General features: G+C 35.9%; 1 protein-coding gene across 3 annotated transcripts in view; it reads left to right on the top strand.

Annotated features, from left to right (window-relative positions):
* SLAIN2 (SLAIN motif family member 2) overlaps positions 1–24,467 on the top strand; it is an 81,042-nt gene that overhangs the window by 44,276 nt on the left and 12,299 nt on the right. For 2 of the 3 annotated variants that reach the window (XM_079920386.1, XM_079920384.1), the window contains 3 exons: positions 124–483; positions 2,182–2,319; positions 10,019–10,096. In XM_079920386.1, the coding sequence (XP_079776512.1) occupies positions 124–483; positions 2,182–2,319; positions 10,019–10,096 (576 nt within the window). The remainder of the gene's footprint in view (positions 1–123; positions 484–2,181; positions 2,320–10,018; positions 10,097–24,467) is intronic. The other variant, XM_079920385.1, reaches the window with a different exon arrangement.

Below are 24,467 nucleotides of genomic sequence, written 5' to 3' on the forward strand. Positions count from 1 at the left end.
CCTTTACACGTTATACCCTATTTGAATTTCTCAATGATAATCTTTTGCTTTTAAACCTTAAAAAATATTTAAATGTTTAAAAATAAAACTAAAGAAATAAAATAACACATTCATTATTGTCAGGTCTCCGGCAAGAATATGCAGCCACCGCGTCTCGGCGCAGTTCTGGTTCATCTTGCAATTCTACAAGACGGGGTACTTTTAGTGATCAGGAACTTGATGCACAAAGTTTAGATGATGAAGATGACAATATGCATCATGCAGTATACCCTGCTGTTAACAGGTTTTCACCATCACCACGCAATTCACCTCGACCATCACCTAAGCAGTCACCCCGAAATTCACCTCGTTCTCGATCTCCTGCTCGGGGAATAGAATATAGTAGAGTGTCCCCACAGCCTATGATTAGCCGCTTACAGCAACCTCGCCTTTCCCTTCAAGGCCATCCCACAGATTTACAGACAACCAGTGTTAAAAATGAAGGTAACTATAATGTCTGGAAAAACTTTGTCCTTCAGGGCTTCCCTGGTGGCCCAGTGGTTGAGAGTCCGCCTGCCGATGCTGCTGATGCAGGGGACGTGGGTTCGTGCCGCGGTCTGGAAAGATCCCACGTGCCGCGGAGCGGCTGGGCCCGTTGAGCCATGGCCGCTGAGCCTGCGCGTCCGGAGCCTGTGCTCCGCAACGGGAGAGGCCACAACAGTGAGAGGCCCGCGTACCGCAAAAAAAAAAAAAAAAAAAAAAATTTGTCCTTCATATTCCAGTATGAAAGTAACAGTTTTTGCCAAGGTTCTGTATTTTAGAAAGTAGATCAACAATTTAGACAGTTTATTGTTTTATTAATACTGAGTCAGGGACTTCCCTGGTGGCACAGTGGTTAAGAATCCGCCTGCCAATGGAGGGGACGTGGGTTTGCGCCCTGGTCTGGGAAGATCCCACATGCCATGGAGCAACTAAGCCCGTGCGCCACAACTACTGAGCCTGTGCTCTAGAGTCCCCGAGCCACAACTACTGAGCCTGCGAGCCACAGCTACTGAAGCCCACGAGCCTAGGGCCCGTGCTCCATCACAGGAGGAGCCACCACAATGAGAAGCCTGTGCACAGCACAGCGAAGACCCAACGCAGCCAAAAATAAATACAATAAAATAAATTTATTTAAAAAATACTGAGTCAATGCAAAAATAAAGGAAGAAGTGAATTTAATTTTGCTTGATTATGTTAGTTTTGCTTTGTTATACTCATGAAGTGATCTGTGTATAGATTTTTTTTTTTTAATTTATTTTTGGCTGCATTGGATCTTTGTTGCTCCGCGCAGGCTTTCTCTAGTTGTGGCGAGCGGAGGCTGCTCTTCATTGCAGTGTGCGTGCTCCTCATTGTGGTGGCTTCTCTTGTTGCGGAGCATGGGCTTTAGGCACGCGGGCCTCAGTACTTGCAGCATATGGGCTCAGTAGTTGTGGCTCGAGGGCTCTAGAGCACAGACTCAGTAGTTGTGGTGCACGGGCTTAGTTGCTCTGTGGCATGTGGGATCTTCCCGGAACAGGGAATCAAACCCATGTCTCCTGCATTGGCAGGAGGATTCTTAACCACTGAGCCACCAAGGAAGTCCCTGTGTATAGATTTTGATTTAAGTAATTTATGGTTCTTTTTAACAGTTCTACCCATTTATAGAAACTGTATTGTTTATTTTTATAAGACGTGTACTTCCTGTTAGCTCTTCTAAAATATGCATAACACTTAAATAAAGAATTTTATTTTTTTTTAATTTATTTATTTTATTTAATTTTTATTTTGGGCTGTGTTGGGTCTTTGTTGCTGTAGGCGGGCTTTCTCTAGTTGCGGCAAGCAGGGGCTACTCTTCGTTGCGCTACTCAGGCTTCTCATTGCGGTGGCTTCTCTTGTTGCAGAGCACGGGCTCTAGGTGCATGGGCTCAGTAGTTGTGTCTTGCAGGCTCTAGAGCACAGGCTCAGTAGTTGTGGGGCACAGGCTTAGTTGCTCCATGGCATGTGGGATCTTCCCAGACCAGGGCTTAAACCTGTGTTCCCTGCATTGGCAGGTGAATTCTTAACCACTGCACTACAGAGAGGCCCAAGAATTTGATTTTTGAATGTTAATTAACATTTTAATTTTCTTCATCGGAAAGAATGTTTTGATTTTTTCTTTTAATTAAATTTCTGTTGTCATAGAAAAACTAAGACGCAGTCTTCCAAACCTATCCCGAACATCCAGTACACAAGTTGACTCAGTGAAAAGCAGCAGAAGTGACTCAAATTTTCAAGTGCCAAATGGAGGAATACCTCGCATGCAACCTCAGGCTTCAGCCAGTAAGTATCTTTTATGTATCGGTTATTTAAAGATAAATGAAAATTGTAGATTTTAATTTTGTGCTGAATAGCTGTATTAAACTATAGTAAAATGTAGTGATTATCAATTGCTATAAGATGATCATAGCTATATTAAAATTTAAAATTTGTCCCTATGAAATACCCAATTGTATCAATACTTAAATCTGTATGAAACTGTGGTCTCTCTAGAATTCTAAAATAAGCATGTTCTAGCTGTTTAATGTATAAATATATATGCCTTAAAAATCTTATATTCTGCAATACTGCACATTAAAAATGACAGGATTTTGGGGGGAAATAGTCCTGAAGCAGACCACTTAAAACCCAAGGAGCTTTCTTACTAGAACATTAATAAAAACAATAATGATCCCATGAAAATAATAGCACAATTAAAGGCATGTTAAATTCTTAATAAATAAAATAAATACTCCAGCAAATGTAGAATTTCATTTTTAAAAAAAGTTGAAGGTAACCTGATGGAAAGGAACGTTGAGACCGTTGAATTAAGGAGACATATGCACCATAAACAAAGATCAGATAATCATGCAGGAGGAACTTCTAAGACAAAGTGGCCAAACTGAGCTAAGAAGTGATGTGGGAGTAGATGGCACTCTGTACTTTACAGAGAGACTAGAACAGAATTGAATACTTTCCAAAAAGTATTGCGTATTAAGTAGGGTAGATATGAGCATGCAGTCAAACCAGTTTCAAACAACTATCAGAGTTATTTCTACAATCTTAGAAATGCTCAATATGCATGCCTTCTATCCCACAGTTCACATCAGTTTTGTAGTTTGATTCATTCAGTTCCTTTGTAGCATGTTTACTGTCAGTGATTGAAGTGGTCACTGTGATGTGTTCCTTCATTTCCTCAAAGCTGTGACAAAGAAGTGATACAGACATGAGGTTATTGACTGTCCATTTATAACTTGTGTATTGAGTAACACAACTTTGAAAGCATTCAACTCTTTTTAAATCCCCTTGCACTCTTCCTTGGCTCTATTGTGTTTAGCTGACTTTGTGTAGTTTGTATTAAGCTGCTGTTACTTGGTGGCTCAAAAATCCAGTCCAGAAAAAAATACATTTGAACCAAAATGACTTTTGTGATATATTGATAAATTTTCCCTATTTACAAATTGCATATAATATTATTTTTATTATAGAACTCACATTGTACGGTACCAAACATTCATAATTCTGTTTAATCCTCTGAACAATTCTATGAAGTAGGTTCAATTACTAACACATTTTACATATTAGGAAATTGAAGCTTTGAAAGGTTACATAAGTTATCTATGATCATACCATACAGCTTATAAGTAGCAAGTTAGGATTCAGACCCATGTTGATCCTGATTGAAAGCCAAAGCCCATTTAGAGAGATTTTTCACATCAGTGGTTTAGTACTAAGACATAAAAATTATCCAGAAATATTATTTCTTTTTTTTTCTAAGATAAACTCTAAAATTTAAGGCGTTGCAGAAAACTGATACCTAGAGATTTGGGTACCTCATTTTTTTAGATGGAGGTGTGCAAAAACATGTTTTTATATCACATTAAATTTTAAACACACAGACCATGTGAACTGTGTGTTTAAGAGTGCCGTTATGGTACTCACGTGGTACTCATAAATGGTGTAGAAAATAGAGATTCACAAAATTTAAAAAATGAAAGTAAAGATACAGTTTGAACTCTAAGTTATTGCTGAAGTGGTGAGTGATAGGTTTTGTGCCTTTAAACCTGCAAATTAAGTTAATTTGATTTAATAATATCCTGTTTCTGGGGTTTTCTTCCCTCTTGGGAAGAGCAATCCACAGTGTTAATAAAACAGGAAAGAAACTTTTATATCGTTAAGAATATTAAGTAACAAAACTCATGTATATTATAAGCTACACTTTTACAGTCTATGCACAGATAATCCAAAACACCATTTTCACTTGGCTTTCAGAGGTGCTTTAATACTTAGTTTGAAATTGTTAAATTCTGAATTTCTCAAATCTTTCCATGACATATTTTCAGACAGCTTCCCAGCTCTTTGATGAAACCAGCTATATCTATATCCTTTTTACCTCATTCGATTATTGTCAGTACCAAATCTTTACTCAGATTTGTTCCCTCATGCCCTCATACATGCTGTTTGTTTATTTAAACTATTCTAGCATCTTAAAGCTGTATGGAAATGAAAAATAACTCTTTACAAAAAGAGAAGGAACAATAAAAGATTGAGAACCTAGGATAAAAATGTTAATAAAAAAAGAATATATTGACCATATCTTAAACTTTATGATAACTACTCACCTTCTCTAGTGGTAGAATTACCATTGTATAATCAACTGCTGATTCCCTAGAATTTTTTTTTCCTGTAGGTAAATTATTTTTTTCTTTTTCCCCAGAAGTGGATTATTAAGGAAAATACATAAAGAAACATAATGAGATTCTAATCACTAATTTACTTTTAAGTGGGATATATGTATACTGTTTCATAGTCGTATTTCAATATTTGAATAATGTATAGGCAGAAGAAAAAGTAAGGTACCATCCTATTTTAAAAATTGCATATACTTGTTTATTTTTATATATGTAGCTGTAGTGAAGTTTATGATGAAAATGTCACAAATATTTATTTTAGTATAGGATCACACTACTCACAAAAACGTATTTGGAAAGTAGTAAATCCAGAATATTGGCAGGTTAAAATTAATAAAGTTTATTTTATAAAAATATTTAAAACTTGAGAGTTCCTTGGAGGTCCAGTAATTAGGACTTGGGCTTTCACTGCCGTGGCCCCAGGTTCAGTCCCTGGTTGGGGAACTAAGATAACAGAAGCCGTGCGGCACGGCCCAAAAAAAAGAAAAAAAAATTTAAAACGTTTTGTTTAAAGTTAATATATTATAAAGCAAAATAAAGTGTTACCTATTTTTCTGAAAATTTTACATATATCTTTGATACATAATATATATGTGTGTTTTAACTAGTGTGTGTATATAGGTGTACTGTTTTCATAATAGCCTTTTTATTTTGATATATAATTATGTACAGATATTACAATGGCAAGTTTTATATATGAATTAGCATTTTAAATATTTTATATAAACCAAGTTTATATATTTGCTGCATTTTATTTTCTTACAAGTATTTTTCCAGCTCTTAAGTGGTAAAGCTTTGGTTCTTACTTGCTGGTCTGCATGAACCTAACTTTGCAAGGTTGCTTTATTTCCACCTAAGGGACCACTTCTTTTGCCTTGTTACTATGCCAATCACTATTTTTATATGCTTATTTGCTATGGCTGCATTATTGTGGATGTTGGCATTCAAATATGAATATTATGAGAGTTCTAATATATTTTCATTTTGATAGCTATTACCAATTCTTGACTTTTATATTTGGAAAATATGAGTAACTTAAAAAGTTTAAGAAAACCAGAGCATTGCAGAGGTCATGGATACATGTAATTTTCTCAGATTCTCCAGTTAAAGGAAGGAATGTTTCTCATCGACAGTTTTTCAAAAGACTAGTGCTTGCTTTCTAAGACCACTGGAGCACAGGTTTAATAGAAAGTTTAATTTTCAGAAGAATATAGGAATTACTGGTTCAGAAATAAGAGAAGAGAGAAAACCCCAAGGCAATCTGCTGGTTTTATAAAAAGTAGTATGAGTTTACTTTAACATGTATTGTCCCATTTGAACCTCACAACATCTCATTTTTCATTTTTATAGAGAGGGAGAAAGATCCATATAAATTATATGTACAATGTCAAGTAACTAGAAAAGTGGCAAAACCAAGCCAAATTACTCCCTCTTCTCAACTCCTCCATGAGTCTCCTGATTTCCTCCCAATCATTGTTTGGATTACATCATGCTGACCTAATTTCAAATGAGGAGGCATCTTGGAAAATATTCTTGGATGACTCTACTGGAGCATGATTTGAGACTGAACTATAAATACTTTGTGAATTACCACAAGAGTAAAATAAGTCATTGTAATATTTATCCACTTGCTTGCTTACATTTAACTAAATGGAAGAATATATTTGAATAGGATACAGAGTATACTCCCAAAGAAGAGATGTATAGGATCAGTATTGTACTCTGGACCTCTCACTGAAGAGGAAGTGTCCAGGGCAGTTGTCAGCTTATACATAGGCCAGACTGCACTTAGGCTCATGGGGAAGGAATTCTCATCCAGATTTCACTTGTGACCAAAACACTAAAAGGTTACACTCAAATTTTATATAATTAGGAAATATAAATTGAAATAAATAAGTCATGATAAATCTGTGTAATTGGCTAATGTACAAATGAGTGAGATACTTGTAGAACTCCTGTTTAAGGATAAGTAGTGTAATGATGTTGTCAGTTATCACGAAGAGATTTTATAAATGTAGTTTTTCTGACCTTTACTTCTGGAAATGTTGATTGAATACATCTGGGATGGGGACCCAGAATCTATTTTTTAGAAGTGTCTTAGCTGACTCTGGCATATTTAAGTTTGAGAACCACTCAATTGGACCTCAGCTGTGGAGGATCTCGAATATTTAGTTTGAATCTCTGGATTTTATCCAGTACTCAGTCACTTATGTGTTTCTTAATTATTCAACAGATATTTATTGGGTGTATATGTTCCAAGCACTGGGAATATAAATGTGAAAGAGACAGCTCATGCCCTCCAAAAGAGGAAGTGATAGGCAGGAAGTGATGTGGGAACAGGAGAGGCATTACACAGCAGGTATGAAGAGGTTTTCAGGAAAGGTATTGAAAGATGTCTCAGCCAACTCTGGAGGAGTTGTCACACGAGGAAAGGAAGTATAAGTTTTCCGAACAGTGGGACCAGTAATGAAGTCTTAAGAATGGCACCCTGATTATAGTGGTTTTGTTTGACTAAAGTGTGGGTCACAGGATGGTTAGTTGGTGCAGTGACCAAGGACGAGAGATGTAGGTAGGGGTTAGATTGTGGGAGCTTTTAAATATCATGTTGGGAATTCCCCGGCGGTCCAGTGGTTAAGACTGCACGCTTTCATTGCCGAGGGTGAGGGTTCGATCCCTGGTCAGGGAACTAAGATCCCACGAGCCGCGCGGTGCAGCCAAAAAAATAAATGAATCAAATAAATTTCATATTAAGGAGTTTAGATTTCATCTTATAAGCATGGCGAGCCATCATAGGCTTTTAATCAGGGTTACTTCTTAAGAAACTCAGTCTGGTAGCAATGTGGTGAATGGATTAAAGTTCTAGAAGGATTTGGAGACTTTCAGTTTAACTACTATAATTTATCTTTTAAAAGTGATTTTGGGGACTTCTCTGGCGGTCCAGTGGTTAGGACTTGACACTTTCACTGCCTGGGCCTGGGTTTGATCCCGGTTGGGGAACTAAGATCCCGCAAGCTGTGCGGACAAAATAAATAAATAAAAAGTGGTTTCGTCATTAGAAAACAGATCAAATTACGATTGATAATTCAGATTAAAATTTAGTTTTTGTTCTTATTTGAGTAACATTATGTGACTTTGTGGTATCTCATGAAGATCATTCATTTCATTCCATCTGTATCAGGCAAATTTAGAGTATACTGCCTGATCCTATTTGCTATAAACAGGATCCTATCTGATTCTTTGACTTATTGTTGGACAGTTTTCACTTGTCTGTAGATGCTGTTCTTGTGGCATCACCCATGAAACTTGAGGGATAAATAAGGTCCATTGGAGCTATTGTAGCTATTAATTTAAATAAGATCTTTCCAGGACAGTTGATTAGAGGTGATATGTTAAACCCTCGTTTAAAAAATTATAATAGTTAATAGATACTGTGGATTGCCAGTGTATGTACAGTTGGTTACCTTTTGCCCTCATTTACTCCACTCCAATCACCATGGCCTACTTCTGTTCTTCAAATATAGCAGGCACACTCCTACCTCAGGTCCTTACTGCTGCTTTTCCTTCCATATCGAATGCATTCCCCTGATATCTGTATGGCTCACTTCCTCTCTTCCTTCAGATCTTTGGGCAAATGTCATCTCAGGGAGATATTTCCTGATGACTCTGTTTGTAATTGCAACTTAAATTTCCTACTTCTTGTCCCCCTTTCCTACTTAATATTCTCCTTAGCAGCTATCACCATCTTGCAGGCCATATATTTTACTCTTTGTTTATTGTTTCCCCTTCCCTAAAATCTTAGTTACATGAAAGTAGGAACTTTGTCTATCTAGCTGGATACTGAATCCATTGTTCCTAAAACAGTGCCTCTAATAAAGTAGATAATTACTTGAAAGAATGAAAGAAAGCAGGAATGAATGAATGAGTGAATGAATGAAAATATGAATGGTTGAAAGCATGTATGAATAAATATGTAAATGAAGAATATTCAATGACGATAGCATCCTATATTTCTGTGGGATAGATATGAGGTAATGCATTATAAAATTGGTGTTTTTTAGGTTTGGAGAATTTTTTGCTTGTCTGCCTGGCAATATATTTAACTTAAACTGGCATACAATATTGTTTAGCAGCAGTAATGTGTTGTAGTAAGTGTTACAGAAATTGAAATCAAATGCATTTGGTACTTTTTAAAAATGTTTACTATTAGACAGTGAGAAAATCCTATCAGCATTGATACGGTTAAGCAATAGAGGGAAAGAAAAATTCTCCTTAATTCTTTTTGGTGATATATCAAGTAATCCATTTATCAACCCAATGATTGTTTAAACTCTGGCCAGATTTATGGTTTGAGATCTCTTTTTGGGGGCGGGTTGGGGGCGTTGCATATAAATCCTAGAGGTATATGAAGTCTGACTTTCAAATGGGTAGAATGACATTTTAGAGCCACTTAAATAGGTGACTGCACTGGTACATGTGGGAATCATCAGTTCATTGGAGCCAAAGAGATTTAACTCCAGATGGCTCTGAACTGCTGCTTAATTGCCGGTTATGAGAGTTTCGCTGCAGTTAATAGATTAGGAGTTCCAAAGAAAGCTTAGAACTCCTCATTGATCACTTTAAAAACCAGATGCTCTGACTCTTCCAACTCCCTCAACCCCAACACATACACACCCCTGCCCACCCCGTATGCATGTGTGCATAGTCCAGATATGTTGCTACCCAAAGTCTAAAGTGCAATTAGTTGAATTCTGCGGCAAGATGATGTTGAACATATTAAAGCAACTAGATTGTTTACTCCCTTGAGGACCTGCCTGGTTCTGAGTTTTCTTCTCCTTTTTGAGTATGGGGATTACTATTTCATGTTAGGACAGTTCATCTAACAATAACTGCTTTGCCAAAGTCTGCTTTTTGCGCTGAACAAGTACTACGTTTATTTTTTTTTCTGTACTGTGTGCTTGCGTTCATCACTTTACTTATTAGCTTTGTATTCTTTGCATCCTGTAGCATGTTTGCTGGTGGTTTGTTTTCTCTTTGATATTTTGATTGGTTTACATATTATAGATTTTCTCATCTATAAGAAATAATTTTGGAAAGTATGCACTTTGCACTAAGGTTTCCATTCCCTTTCTTTTCCAACTTAATGCACTAAGCATCACTTTAAGATTCCTCTGCTTCTAGGATTCTAACATAGTTTCACCTTATCTGTTCCTTGATAAATTTTCAAGTTTGTATTAAAATATTCAAGTTTACAGAAGCTATAGTCTTTATCTTGTCCTTCCAGGCAAATATTACAGTTCCTTATTTTTCAACAGCTTCGCAAAGGCTGAAAAATTTGCCTCGTACTTCCCTCAAAGGCAAACAGTTGCTTCAAACTTCATCTACAAAAAGAGGTAACTACAGCCTCTTACTAAGTTTTAAATTTCAGCAAATGGTCAAGTTAGTTAAATCTTTTACCTTTTGGCATACTGAGTCAGTGATGTCTATAAGGCACATTTTAGTCTTTTTTTTTAATACTAAAATAATGTGTATTCATTCTCTGTTACTTGGATAAATCCAGAAGAAACTCATTTTCTACAGAGGTATGTATTGGGTTGCAATTCTAAAAGGAATAAGTGATATATAGCATTTAATATTAGAGAATTTATCATTTTTCTTACCTAAAACTGAAGGTTATTGTTTTAACTTTGTTAGGTAAACTAATAAATGCTTTAAAATGAACCAAATGCCAGACATTCTGTATGTTATGTTTTTTCTTCTGTCTTTGGTTTTTGGATTTACTTATCTGTAGGATGAAACAAGCATGTTTTCATATTAGAAATTGATTGACGTTAAAGCAGAGTTGTTAACTGATGATGTTTGGAATATTCATGGAATGGTAGCTTTTGTAAGAACTGACAGCTGAAGAAATATATGAAGGTTGACATCAAAGTTATCATGTTGGTTTCAAGAGATTGGATGTATGGACAGCTAGGAAGAAGTAGAATTGGGAGAAACACTGTGGGATTAGATAGACCAGCAGTAATAAGAATGAATAGAAGCCTCAGAGGAAATGGTACAGAACAAATATAGGCAAGGAGGAAAAATATTTCCCCTATCCAGGACATGTAGATTTCCTGGTAGCTTCAGAACTCAATAAATAACAAAGATATATATAAGAAGGATAAAACACTAACAGGACATTATATGGAAAGAGGAGGCTTGGGATTTGATTTGTTGAAAAAATGATTTAGTTAATATGGTTATAAAAGTACTGAAATAGGTACTTTAGCAAGTTCACTAATGCAGATGTTTTAGCAATGATTTGGTGGATTAAGTATAATTTAAGGAAATAGTTTTAGATATTAGGATCCAAAGAAAAGAGAATAGTCAAATAGAAAAGTAGAATGTTGGAATGTTTGTGTTTTGAATGTCAGGGGCTGGTTATAGGCCTCCAGTAGGAGTCTGTTTTGGTGCCACTGTCAGAAATAATAACAGACTGAATAGATTACGCTCTTTTGATAGAGAAGAAGGTGATTTATTAAGGATCATTTTAGAAACGGTTCTTAAATTATTTGAGGACCTTAAACCTCTTTTTTGAGATTTCCAGATACTTTTGAGTACTTCTAGGTGTAGAAGGTAGGTGAAAACAGATGATTATAAAAGGATTGTAGTATCTATACCAGGGCAAGAGAGGATTTTAAGTTTATATAAATTTTATTTTTTGTATGCCTCTATAAGCTGCTTCATAATGTTTTTTGGCATTAGGTACGCTTATATAATTTAAAATTTTTACTTGAAGATTTTACGTTGCTATTTATTAGATCGAGAAGATCATAACTTCTGGCTGATTTTTTTTGTGGGGATGGGGGACGCCTGTGGAGGTTACATTATTTTTGTGATTCTGAACTACCAAACTGCCTGCCCTCTGTGATAAGATAACAGGAAAACCCAGTCTCATAATTCCTGGTACCTCTAGCTGTCTAGATGACATGGTAAAGAAAGAGAAGTTTGTGCGTGTGCATGTTTGATTTTTTTGTTCCTTTTTGTTTCATTTTGTTTAATCTCTCATTTATCTTAATCCAGACTCCCTTATTTTCTGGTCAGTACTGTGGCTTGGTGATGATCATTTTACACTATAAGTTCTAAACCAATTGAAAAAGGAACAATATATGATAGGATTTAAAATACTAGTTTAATTACTGGTAAAGCTGAGCTGGAGAATATCTCTTGGATCCAAGGTCAAAATGGATTTTCTAATTTACCCTCATGTCTAGACTTTGAGAGAGAGGAGTCTGCGTTGGACTGTGGGATTCTCTGCTCTTGTAGGGATGTGAAGCAGACAGGATTCAGACACCACGTTTTCATAGGTACCTTTGCACATTAATCCCATCCAGTAGAGAAACATGGACTAGATAGTAAATTGCCACATAAATAAGTTGTTCCTCTTCCTGGGGATGAGCCTATAACATTTTCTAGAAAGCTGATTTACTTATTTTAAGGGCTCACAGAATCATGGGAAGAGGAAGAAGATGGTTTCCTTAACTATTGGAAAAATGGTCACTTTGATTTTAATTGCATTTAGTAGTAGCTGGAGTTTGAATATGGGAAGGGAAGTAAAACTGTGTTGCCTGGCACAAAGAAACACTCCATAAACATTTCTTGATGAACACAGTCATGCCACTAACTCAGGAAGGGCTGGACACATCCCTCTTTGCGTTTTCTTCTTGCAAAGCTTTTGTGTTTCTTCAGCCCACTTTTCTCTTTGAGGGAAAGAACGCATTGTGTTTTTTTAAGACTTCGTAGAAGTGACTGCTTAAACTGCTTTGATAAAGATATATTTTATTTATCTCCAGTTTTTGGGAACTCAGTCAAGTAGAGATAAACAGGGTAGAAACCTCAACAAGTCAGGGGAAGAAAATGAAGACTAATTAGAGAAGTGAATGTAGAGATAAGGACAAATTTGAATGTACAAACATACTTTTATTTAGAAGGAAAGAAACAACTAAGGAGTTCATGATGGTAGTTGTCTAATACTGCTTTAATTTTCTAATTCACTATATTTTGAGATATTTAAGGTGACATAAGCAATATTTATAAGAGGCCTTATTGATATGAACCCAGGAATTTTGTCATTACCCTGGATCCGAAATTTTAAATTTCGTGTTCCCTTTTCTATCAACTAACACATATTGAATCTGAAGCATGAACAAGATACATGCATTACATTCTTTTCACTTTTTTTCCTCTGTTCTAGCCCCTCTTTACTTCTTCTTCTGTTAAAAGTTGTGATCAAAGCCAGCCTCTGCCATAAACAGTTTTTAGATACAGTTAAAATTGAAGGAGTTGCTCTCCCTCCCATGACTGTTACATACAATTGGGAGAAGGAAAGGAGAGAGCATGGGGGCTGTTCTTGGGGCTCCCTCCAAACACACAAATTTCTGTTAGATCATTTCATGCTGTCTTTGTAATGATACTTGAATAGATTTTACTTATATTTAGACTTGCTAAGGCTTTTATGATTTTCTAAGATTCTTTTTTCCTCTTTAGTTAAATCTTGACTACATCTATCAATTTCCTTTGCTGAGAAAGTCCTAGATCAAAATTTCCACCTCTCTGAAATTTGTGCCTTGATTTTCCTGATTAAATAGGACTGCATTTTAAAATATTAAAAGCCTTTAACATTCTGTGGTTTTAAAAGATCACCTGATTCCAATTAACCCTCATTATATTTTTATTCCTCCCTAACTCCCAAGTTTATAGACAAGGCAAAATGCTGCTACCATTAGAGGAGGAAACATTTTTTACAATAGTAAAACTACAGCTTAGTGCACCTCTTCATATACTGTAGTTTTCCTCAGTTTATACTTTAACCTTATTAAAGCATTTCTCTCCATATCTGGAGATTGTAGAACTTTTTGACTTGTCCTTTCATAAACTGTAGTACATTTATCTAAGAATATAAGGATTAATAAATTTAAAAGGATTTCTAATTTATAAATCTATTTTTTAATCTTTGTTATTTTAAAATATAGCACAAATTCAGAAAACCATATAATACATAGAGAGCTTAATGAATTCCTATAAGGTGACCCCCTTGTAACTACCATTCATATCAGGAGACTAGAACTTACTACCTCAGATACTCTATACCCATCTGCTTCCAAACACAATCCTCTCTTGACCCCCTCTCCCAAGAATAGCCATTCTTCCAGATTTTTACAGCGATCACTTCCTTACTTTTCTGTATAATTTTTATCATCCAAGTAATGAAATTATAGTTTTGCCTCTTTAATATATGTCTTTTTTAAGTTTCTCTTAATTTATAGTTTTCCTCCAACTCTTTACTCCCCCTTGTTGTTTGAAGAAACCACCAAATCACTTGTCCTGTAGATGTTCACACAGACTGGATTTTCCATGGTGTCATTTATCAGGTTCCTCTGTATTTCCTATAAATTGTTAGTTATCCACATGCTTAATTAGATTCAGTTGTTATTTTTGGCAAGACTGCTATATAGGTGGTGGTACTTCTTGGCGTTGCCTGTTTCATATGATATTAGCAGGCATTGATGCATAATGCCTATATCCTTACTTTATTAGGAATTGCAGAATTGGGTTATTTCAATTCTAACATTCCTAAGAGAAACTTTACCTTATTCTTTGGTTAACCAGCACTGAGGTTTTATTTCAATACTTGTTCTTTCCCTTTATTTACCAGTTTACAAAATAAAAAATTGGCAATCTAGGATCCTCCAAAGGTGACCAATATTTTTCATATATATACATACACACACACATACATATATATATATATATGTATATATATATCATTATAAACTTACAGATTTAAACATTTTTTAGTGTGTTTCGATCTGAGTATTTTCCCAACTTTGGCAGAAGCATCTTCAAGTTGGTGTTCAGGTCTTTTTGACACAACCCTGGTAGTCTTTGATAACGTCTTGATAACTGGTATGACAAGATAGGCTCATCTTATACACTTCCTGCCACAGACCTGAATTTAGTTATTTCTCAAAAAAAAAATCCTGATTTCTTTTGGTAGGAAATGGAATTTCAAAACCAAAGTCTGAGTTTTTAGTTGTGCTGTTTACTATCCAGTTGGTCATTATTTCTAGTTCTTTTCAATTACTAGAAATATATATGTGTAGATTTGTGTTTGTATATTTTTTAAGATTGAATGCCTTAATGAGTTCATGCTGATACTTCCTAATCAAATTTAGGGCTTGAGGATAATTACTTAACCTCTTTTAACTTAAAGCTTGCTTTCTTTTATTCTGCTCCGAGAAGTCTGTCTCTCAGAAACACATAGAAATAGACTATCATTTAATAATTTGTTTTCTCCCACATTTTACAGAATCTTCTGGGGATAACATTAGTGTAATACCATACAATATGGTTACTAAAAGCAGTTTATAAAACTTTTTCCATAAATAGGTTACTAGGGGATAAGGGGGGAAGGGATAAATTGGGAGATTGACATATATTCACTACTATATATAAAATAGATGACTAATAAGAACCTGCTGTATAGCACAGGGAACTCTACTCAATACTCTCTAATGCCTATATCGGAAAAGAATCTAAAAAAAGAGTGGTTATATGTGTATGTATAGCTGATTCACTTTGCTGTACACCTGAAATTAACACAACATTGTAAATCAACTATACTCCAATAAAAATAAAAAAACTTTTTCCATAAATAACTATTATATACTCTTCTTTATATGCCTCATTTAGTCTCAGCCCTACATTTAAATAATATTTGATGCTTGCTACCTGTCTGTTGATATTGTCTCACCAGTCAGTTTTCTTGTTTAAAGCTTATCCTCAGTTAGATTCCTTAAGGAGTTATGGGAACAATATCCATTCCCTCAATTTTTGCATGTTGATGACAGCTTGTCTGCTCTTTTTATATTTGAAAGTCATTAGCTAGATACGAAATCTTTGGCTCACATTTTCTTTCCTTGAGTATCTTAAATATATGACTCCATTTTTGTCAGGAATAAAGAATTGTTTCCATTCCAATCGTTTGGTCTTTTTATCTGGATGTCCAAAGGTTGTTTTTTTCTCCTTTAAAGTTCAATAGTTTATTAGAATATGTCTTAGTGTTTGTCATTCTGAGTTGATTTCCCCAGATATGTGGTGTGTTATTTCAATTTGAAATTGCAGAGTTTTAAAAATTTTAGGCAAGTTCTTTAGAATTATAGTTTTTTTTTATTGTGTTCTTTTGCTTTGGCTTTCTTTTTTTGTGGGGACTCTTCTTGTACACATGTTGGGTGTTCTTTGCCTTTCTTCTGTGTTTCTTGCCTTCTCTTGAATCCTTTTCATCTTTCTTCATTTCTTCTTGTTCTATAAGTTTATTTTCATTGTTTATTTCTTTTAAAGCATAAGGTCCTGTGTATGGTGACTCTTGTATTCCTTCTGTCTTAGACTTCATTTTGAAATGATTTATTTTATGTCTGATTCTTTTCTGTGTTCCACCACCTCCCTTTTGAGTGTTCATTCATTCTGATTTATGTTCTTTCATATCTCGTAATTTTCATCTTTTTGTGTGTGTGCATGGTGGACATATTTGGCAAGGTTTCACCATTAGTAGGAATGTTATTCTATTCCTTATTCTCTCTATTTTTTATTTAATAACTTTATATGGGGTTTTGTCTTACTCTTTTTCTATTGCTCATTTTTCTGTGAAATTGGTTTTTCTAAACGTTTAGAAAGGGAGTTTAAGATTTTCTAATTTATGGCTCTAGTGCTCCCTCTTCTTTTGTTTTAGGAAACTGTTCAAAAATATGGCTGTTGGCGGAGTGGCTGGGCCCGTGAGCCATGGCCGCTGAGCCTGCGTGTCCGGAGCCTGTGCTCCGCAACGGGAGAGGCCACAACAGTGAGAGGCCCGCGTACCGCAAAAAAAATATATATATGGCTGTTTATTTTCTGAGATTTCTTGCTTTTACTCCCCTCCCCTGTTTTAAAATTCATCCTTTTAAAGTGTATAAATCAGTGTTTTTTAGTACAGTTGACCCTTGAACAACACGGGTTTGAACTGTATGGGTTCATTTATACACGAATTTTTTTCACGAAGTGTGTGCTACAATACTACACAATCTGTAGTTGGTTGAATCCACAGGTGCAGAACCATGCATGTAGAGGGCCAACTGCAAAGTTATATGTGGATTTTCCAGTGTGCAGAGGGTCAGCACCCCTAACCCCCTGAATTGCTCAAAGGTCAACTGTATATTCACAGAGTTGAGCAACTGTTAACCACTGTCTGATTTTAGAGATTATCATCACCCCATAAGAAACACCATGCCCATTAACAGTCACTCCCATTCCCCACTCCTTCCAGTCACTGGCAACCACTAATCTTTCTGATTCTGGATTTGCCTGTTCTGAACATTTCATATCAGTGGAATCATACAATATGTGATCTTTGCAACTGGCTTCTTTCAAACAAATTTTGTCTATCCATTCATCAGTTGGTGGACATTTGAGTTGTTTTCACTTTGTACCTGTTGTAAATAATGCTGCTAATGCTGCAGATGTTTGCTGGTAGCTTATTTATTCTTATCTGTCAGTCTTTTTGTATGTATGGAAGAAAAGCTAGCAAAACCTGTTCCCAGGGGTTTCTTCTGCCTCTTATGTATAATAAATATTCTCTTGATAAATATATGCTTATAAAAATAATGGTAAGTACTGTACCCTAATGAAAGAAGAAATCAAGGGATTCTATGTCTTGTTTTTTTATGATTACTTGTCAGCCATTACAAACTTAATATGCCTTGGTGTTGTATATTATAAAACCTGCATAGGATAGTAGCCCCACAAATAAACTTTCTGAGTCTAGTTGAAAATTAAAATGGCGAAAAAGACACTTTAATGTCTACTCCCAGAGGTGTTTCTCTTTTGGTATTACCGAGAGGTAAAGAACACCAATCTGGGAATCAGGAGACCTGAATTCAAGTCCTGACTTTCCTGTTTATTTGCTCAGTTGATTTCTGTGGTTGTGGCAATTTTCCGTCTCTGTAAAGTGGAAGGGTTGTAGTAGTTACTAGTATCTCTTTTAACAAGGATTTTTTAAAAATTATTTATCTATTTATTTATTTTTGGCTGTGTTGGGTCTTTGTTGCTGCGCGTGGGCTTTCTCTAGTTGTGGTGAGTGGGGACTGCTCTTCGTTGTGGTGCTCAAGCTTCTCATTGTGGTGGCTTCTCTTGTTGCAGAGCACAGGCTCTGGGCACACGGGCTTCAGTAGTTGTAGCACGTGGGCCCTAGAGCACACCAGTTTCAGCATTTGCGGCTCGTGGGCTCAGTAGTTGTGGCACGCAGGCTCTAGAACATGTGGGCTTCAGTAGTTGTGGTGCTCAGGCTTAGTAGTTGTGGCTCACGGGCTCTAGAGTACATGGGTTTCAGTAGTTGCTGCTCATGGGCTCAGTAGTTGCAGCACGCGGACCCTAGAGCACACGGGTTTCAGTAGTTGCTGCTCATGGGCTCAGTAGTTGCGGCACATGGGTTCTAGAGCACAGGCTCAGTAGTTCTGGCGCACGAGCTTAGCTGCTCCGCAGCATGTGGGATCTTCCTGGATCAGGGCTTGAACCCGTGTCCCGTGCATTGGCAGGTGGATTCTTAACCACTGCGCCACCAGGGAAGTCCTAACAAGGATTCTTTAACTCTGTAATGAGAGAATCATATTTACTTCATCTCTGTGGTCTTTAATAACCAGAAGTTATTTTAAAGTCCTTATTATGTCAGTAACCTGTTGCCATCATTTATGGTGCATAGACCATTGAGTGACTGGAATGATATACCTATAAAGTAAGGGATAGTTGACAAGGAAGTTTTTTTTTTTTTTTTTTTTTTTGCGGTACGCGGGCCTCTCACTGTTGCGGCCTCTCCCATTGCGGAGCACAGGCTCCGGACGCACAGGCTCAGCAGCCATGGCTCATGGGCCCAGCCACTCCACGACACGTGGGATCTTCTCAGACCGGGGCACAAGCCCATGTCCCCTGCATCGGCAGGCGGACTCTCAACCACTGCGCCACCGGGGAAGCCCAACAAGGAAGTATTTTTGTCTTTATTTTTTAAATAATTGAATGGCATATGTACTTTGCTCCCCATCAGTCATGGTAGCCAGTGTTTGGCAATGTGTGTATTTTTATTGCAAACTGTGCATTTATTGTATATTTACATATTTTTAAAAATTATACAATTAATGTAATTTGTAGTTTGGTTGACACATGACTGTGAAGATAACCACTTGAAGTGTCTAGTTTTTATATTGCAAGATAGTGTTTAATATTGAGATATATTATTTGTAAAACATTTTGTATTCAGTGAGTATCAAGCTAAGAACAGTATACAGTTTACTCAATTTCTCCATTTTAAAGTGCCTGCTGAATTATACAAGCCTTAATTAGAAAATAAACTTACCATTTTTATTAAATGCTTATTGAAAGACAAAAATGAATATTGAAAAATTAAGAATCTTCATATCACCCACCATTCCATTTTAGAGATGACTTAGACACCACAGTTAACATTCTTAGTCATATCTCAGTTTTATAAATAGAATTCTAATTCTTGCTTGGAGCCGATAACATTCCTTCATTTTGTGCCTTGATTCAAGTGTAATTCTCGGTATCCACGATGAGTAAAGAGAAACTATAGCCTGCTGTCATAATTAATTTGGGTAATGGAGCCTAATTTACTTAATCCCTATATTTTAGTTAATTTATAAGGACAGCTTAGGAGACTGTCCTGAGTGACATTGTTGAATATCTTTCCAGATAACTGAGCTGCAGCAGGCTGAAAAGCACCATCTTCCTTAGATAAGGGAGGCATGGATATGATACACCTTACAAATCCTATAATATTTTACATTTTACCAACAGTTTACTTACACATTGCTCATTTGATCTTTGCAGCTAACCTGTGATATTTGCCAAGATTTGTTTTATTAGATTTACATCTGTATATCTATTTTCTCTTTTTTGGGGTGCAGTGCAAATGGTATTGCATTTAAAATTTTTATTTCCGTGCATTTATTGCCAGCGTATAGAAATACAGTCGATTTTTGTATGTTAATCTTCTGCCAGCGTATAGAAATGCAACCGATTTTTGTATGTTAATCTTCCATCCTGTGACTTTCCTGAACTCGAAATTTCTGGAAGGTTTTTTTTGTTCTTTTGTTTTTAGATTCCTTGGGATTTTCTTTGTAAACAATCATGGAGAAAGTTTCTTTCTTTCTTTCTAATCTATATGTCCGTTATTTCCTTTTCTTGTTTATTGCACTGGCTAGAACTTCCAGCATGTGTTACATAAGAGTGGTGAGAGCCTATATCCTTGCCTTGTTCCTGATCTTAGAGGGGAAGCGTTCGGTCTTTCATCATTAAATATGTTAGCTGTAGATTTTTTGTAGGTGCTCTTTATCAAGTTAAAGTTCCTATTCCCTGTTTTTCTGAAAATTTTGTCATGAATATGTGTTAAATTTTGTCAGACACTTTTTTTACATCAATAAATAGGCTCATGTGATTTTTCTTCTTTAGCCTGTTATGGTGGTAGATTACATGGATTGATTTTCAAATACTGAACCAACTTTGCATCCTGGAATAAATCCCACTCAATCATGGTATATAATTTTTTTTTATGTATCACTGAGTTCTGTTTGCTAATATTTTGTTAAGGAGGTTTATGTCTATTTTCCTGACAGATATTGGTCCATAGGTTTCTTTTTTGACACTATCTTTTTTGTCACTCTCTAGTGACACAGTAGTTTTTGGTACTACTGGTGATACTACTTTCATAAAATGAATTGTGATGTGTTCCCTCCTCTTCTGTTTTCTGATAGAGAGTGTATAGAATTGGTGTTAATTCTTCTTTAAACCTTTGGTAGAATTTTCCAGCAAAACCATCTGGGCCTGGAGGTTTCTCTTTCAGAGGGTTTTGAATTATGAAATCAGTTTCCTTAATAATTATATGGCCATTCAGTTTGTTATATACAAGATGAGTCGTGCTAGTTTTTTGAAGAATCGGTTCATTTCATCTAAATTGTCAAATTAATGTGTGTAGGATTGTTCTTAGTACTCCCTTATGATCCTTTTGATGTCTTCAGGGTCTGCAGTGATATCCGATTTCATTACTGATATTGGTAATTTGTGTTTTCTCTCCTTTTTATTTTGTCAGGCTTGTCAATTTTATTGTCCTCTTGAAAGAAATCTTTATTTCTTTGATTTCTCTGTTTTTCTTTATTCAGTCTCATTGATTTGTGCTCTTTATTATCCTCTGCTTGCTTTGAGTTTATTTTACTTTCTCTAGCTTTTTGAAGTAGGAACTTAGATTACTGATTTAAGACTTTTCTTTTTCCTAATTATGACCCACAAACTTTGATATTTTGTATTTTAATTTTTATTCCGTTCCATGTATTATAAAATTTCTATTGAGAAGTATATCATTTAGTTTTCAAGTGATTTTTTTCATCTTTTTGTTACCTTTTAGTTATTGATTTCTAGTTTGATTGTATTATGGTCAGAGAAAGTACTCTTTGTAATTTCAGTTTTTAAAAAATTGTTGTAATTTACTTTATGGCCCAGGGCATAGTCTTATTTTGGCTTATATTCTGTGGACACTTGAAAAGAATGTATATTCTGCTGTTGTTTAGTGGATTGTTCTATAAATGTCAGTTAGATTCTGTGGTTGGTGGTGGTGATGTTGAGTTCTTACATGTCCTATCAGTTGTTAAGAGGGGGATGTTTAAGTCTCCAACTATTGTGGATTTGTCTGTTTCTCCTTTCAGTTCTGTAAGTTTATCCTTCACATTTTTATAGCTCTGTTTAGTACATACACATTTAGGATTGTTTTGCCTTCTTGGTAATTTGACCCTGCTTTCATTATGTATTATCCCTCTTTGTCCCTGATAATTTTCTTTTGCGTTATCTGATGTTAATATAACCATCATGCTTTCCTTTTGTATTATTTGCTTGATATATTTTTTCCATCCCTTAACTTTCAACCTCCCTATATTTATATTTATATATATATATATATATTTTTTTTTTTTTTTTTTTTTTTTTTTTTCCGGTACACAGGCCTCTCACTGTTGTGGCCTCTCCCGTAGTGGAGCACAGGCTCTAGACACACAGGCTCAGTGGCCATGGCTCATGGGCCTAGCCGCTCCGCGGCATGTGGGATCTTCCCGGACCAGGGCACGAACCCGTGTCCCCTGCATTGGCAGGTGGGCTCTCAACCACTGTGCCACCAGGGAAGCCCTATTTTTATATTTGAAGTGAGTTTCATAAAGACAGCATAAACTTAGGTTATGTTTTAAATGCATTTCTACCAAATCTCTGTCTTAATAATTGGTGTAGATGGACCATTTACACTTCATGTAATTATTGATATGCTTAAGTCTGCCATTTTATTTGTTTATTGTTTTTTCTCTTTTTCATTTCTCTATTTTCTTTTTCTTGCATTCCTGTGGGTTATTTGAACATTCTTTAGAATTCCGTTTTGACTTATATATAGTGTTTTTTAGTCCATATGTTTGCATATGTAGTGGTTGCATTACATTATGTATACATAACATCATATATACATATCACAGTCTGTTGATGTTATCATTTTATCAGTTCAAATATGTAAACCTTACCTTTTTTTTTTGCGGTACGCGGGCCTCTCACTGCTGTGGCCTCTCCCGTTGTGGAGCACAGGCTCCAGACGCACAGGCTCAGCAGCCATGGCTCATGGGCCTAGCCGCTCCGCGGCATGTGGGATCTTCCTGGAACAGAGCACAAACCCATGTCCCCTGCATCGGCAGGCGGACTCTCAACTACTGTGCCACCAGGGAAGCCCAAACCTTACCTTTTTTCATGTACCTTTACCCTCACTCCATTTATAATTGTCTTAAATATTTTCTTTAAATAATATTTCAACAACATCAGTGTTATAATTTTTTCTTCAACCTGCACGTATTATTTTGAAAACTCAAGGAGAGGGAAATCCTATGTGTCTGCCCATATTTTTGCTTACTTTGTTCTTTCTTCTTTTCTGATATTCCAAGTTACCATGTTTTTATCATTTTCTTTCTGTTTATAGAATTTGTTTACCTGGGGATTTTGGGGGGGAGGGGAGTCTGCTGGCCACAAATTGTGTTTGTTTTCTTTTGTCTGAGAATGTCTTGATTTTCCCTTACTTCTTCTGGGATATTTTCTCTGAGTATAGGATTCTGGGTTGACATTTCTTTTAACTCTTGAAAAATATTTGCTACTTTTCTCCTGGCCTCTGAGGGCTATGATGCGAAATCCACTGTTGTTAGAATTCATTTTCCCCTATAGGTTAGGTATTATTTCTTTCTCTGATTTCAAGTTTTTTCTTGTGTTTCATTTTCAGAAGTTTATAACTACGATGTGTCTTGGCATGGATTGCTTTGGATTTACCTAGTTGGTGTTCTCCTAGTTTTTTGAATCTGCAGGTTTATGTCCTTTGACAAATATGGGAAGTTTTCGTATATGGGAAGTCATTATTTCTCACAGTACTTTTTGTCCTCTCTTTCTCCTTTCCTCCCAGTACTCCATTGGCAAGAAAATGTGGGTCTTTTCTTGTAGTCCCACAGGTCCCCAAAAATTCTGTTCAGTTTTTTCTTTTTTTATTGAAGTAGTTGATTTACAGTGTTTTGTTAATTTCTACTGTACAGCAGAGTGATTCACTTATATATATATACACACACATTCTTTTAAAAATTCTTCTTCATTATGGTTTATCACAGGATATTGAATGTAGTTCCTTGTGTTATACAGTAGGACCTTGTTGTTTATCCATTCTAGATATAATGGTTTGCATCTGCTAATCCCAAACTCCCAATCCATCCCTCCCCTACTGCCCTCTCCCTTGGCAGCCACAAGTCTTTTCTCTATGTCTGTGAGTCTGTTAATGTTTCGTAAATAGGTTCATTTGTGTCATATTTTAGATTCCACATATAAGTAATATCATATGGTATTTGTGTTTCTCTTTCTGATAATCATACTTATCATACTTAGTTATATTATCGTACTTAGTATGATAATCTCTAAGTCCATCTATGTTGCTGAAAATGGCATTATTTCATTCTTTTTTACAGCTGAGTAGTATTCCATTGTATATATTTAACACATCTTGTTTATCCATTCATTTGTTGATGAACATTTAGGTTGTTTCCATGTCTTGGCTATTGTGAATAGTGCTGCTATAAATATAGGGGTGCATGTATCTTTTTGAATTGTAGTTTTATCCAGATATATGCCCAGGAGTGGGATTGCTGGATCATATGCTAGATATATTTTTAGTTTTTTGAGGAACTTCCATACTGTTTTCCAAGGTGGCTGCACCAACTTACATTCCCACAAATACTGTAGGAGGGTTCCCTTTTCTCTACACCCTCTCCAGCACTTGTTATTTGTGGACTCTTTAATGATGACCCTGTGACCCTGACCAGTGTGAGGTGGTACCTCATTGTAGTTTTGATTTGCATTTCTCTAATAATTAGCGATGTTGCTGAGTTTCGTTTCATGTGCCTATTGGCCATCTGTATGTCTTCTTTGGAGAAATGTCTATTTAGGTCTTCTGCCCATTTATCAATTGGGTTGTTTCAATTGTTTTTTGTTGTTGAGCTGTATGAGCTGTTTGTATAGTTTGGAAATTAAGCCCTTGTCAGTCACATCATCTGCAAATATTTTCTCCCATTCTGTAGGCTGTCTTTTTGTTTTGTTGATGCTTTCCTTTGCTGTACAAAAGCTTGTAAGTTT

This window comes from Stenella coeruleoalba (assembly GCF_951394435.1).
Source record: "Stenella coeruleoalba genome assembly, chromosome: 4".
In the NCBI taxonomy this organism is placed as follows: domain Eukaryota; kingdom Metazoa; phylum Chordata; class Mammalia; order Artiodactyla; family Delphinidae; genus Stenella; species Stenella coeruleoalba.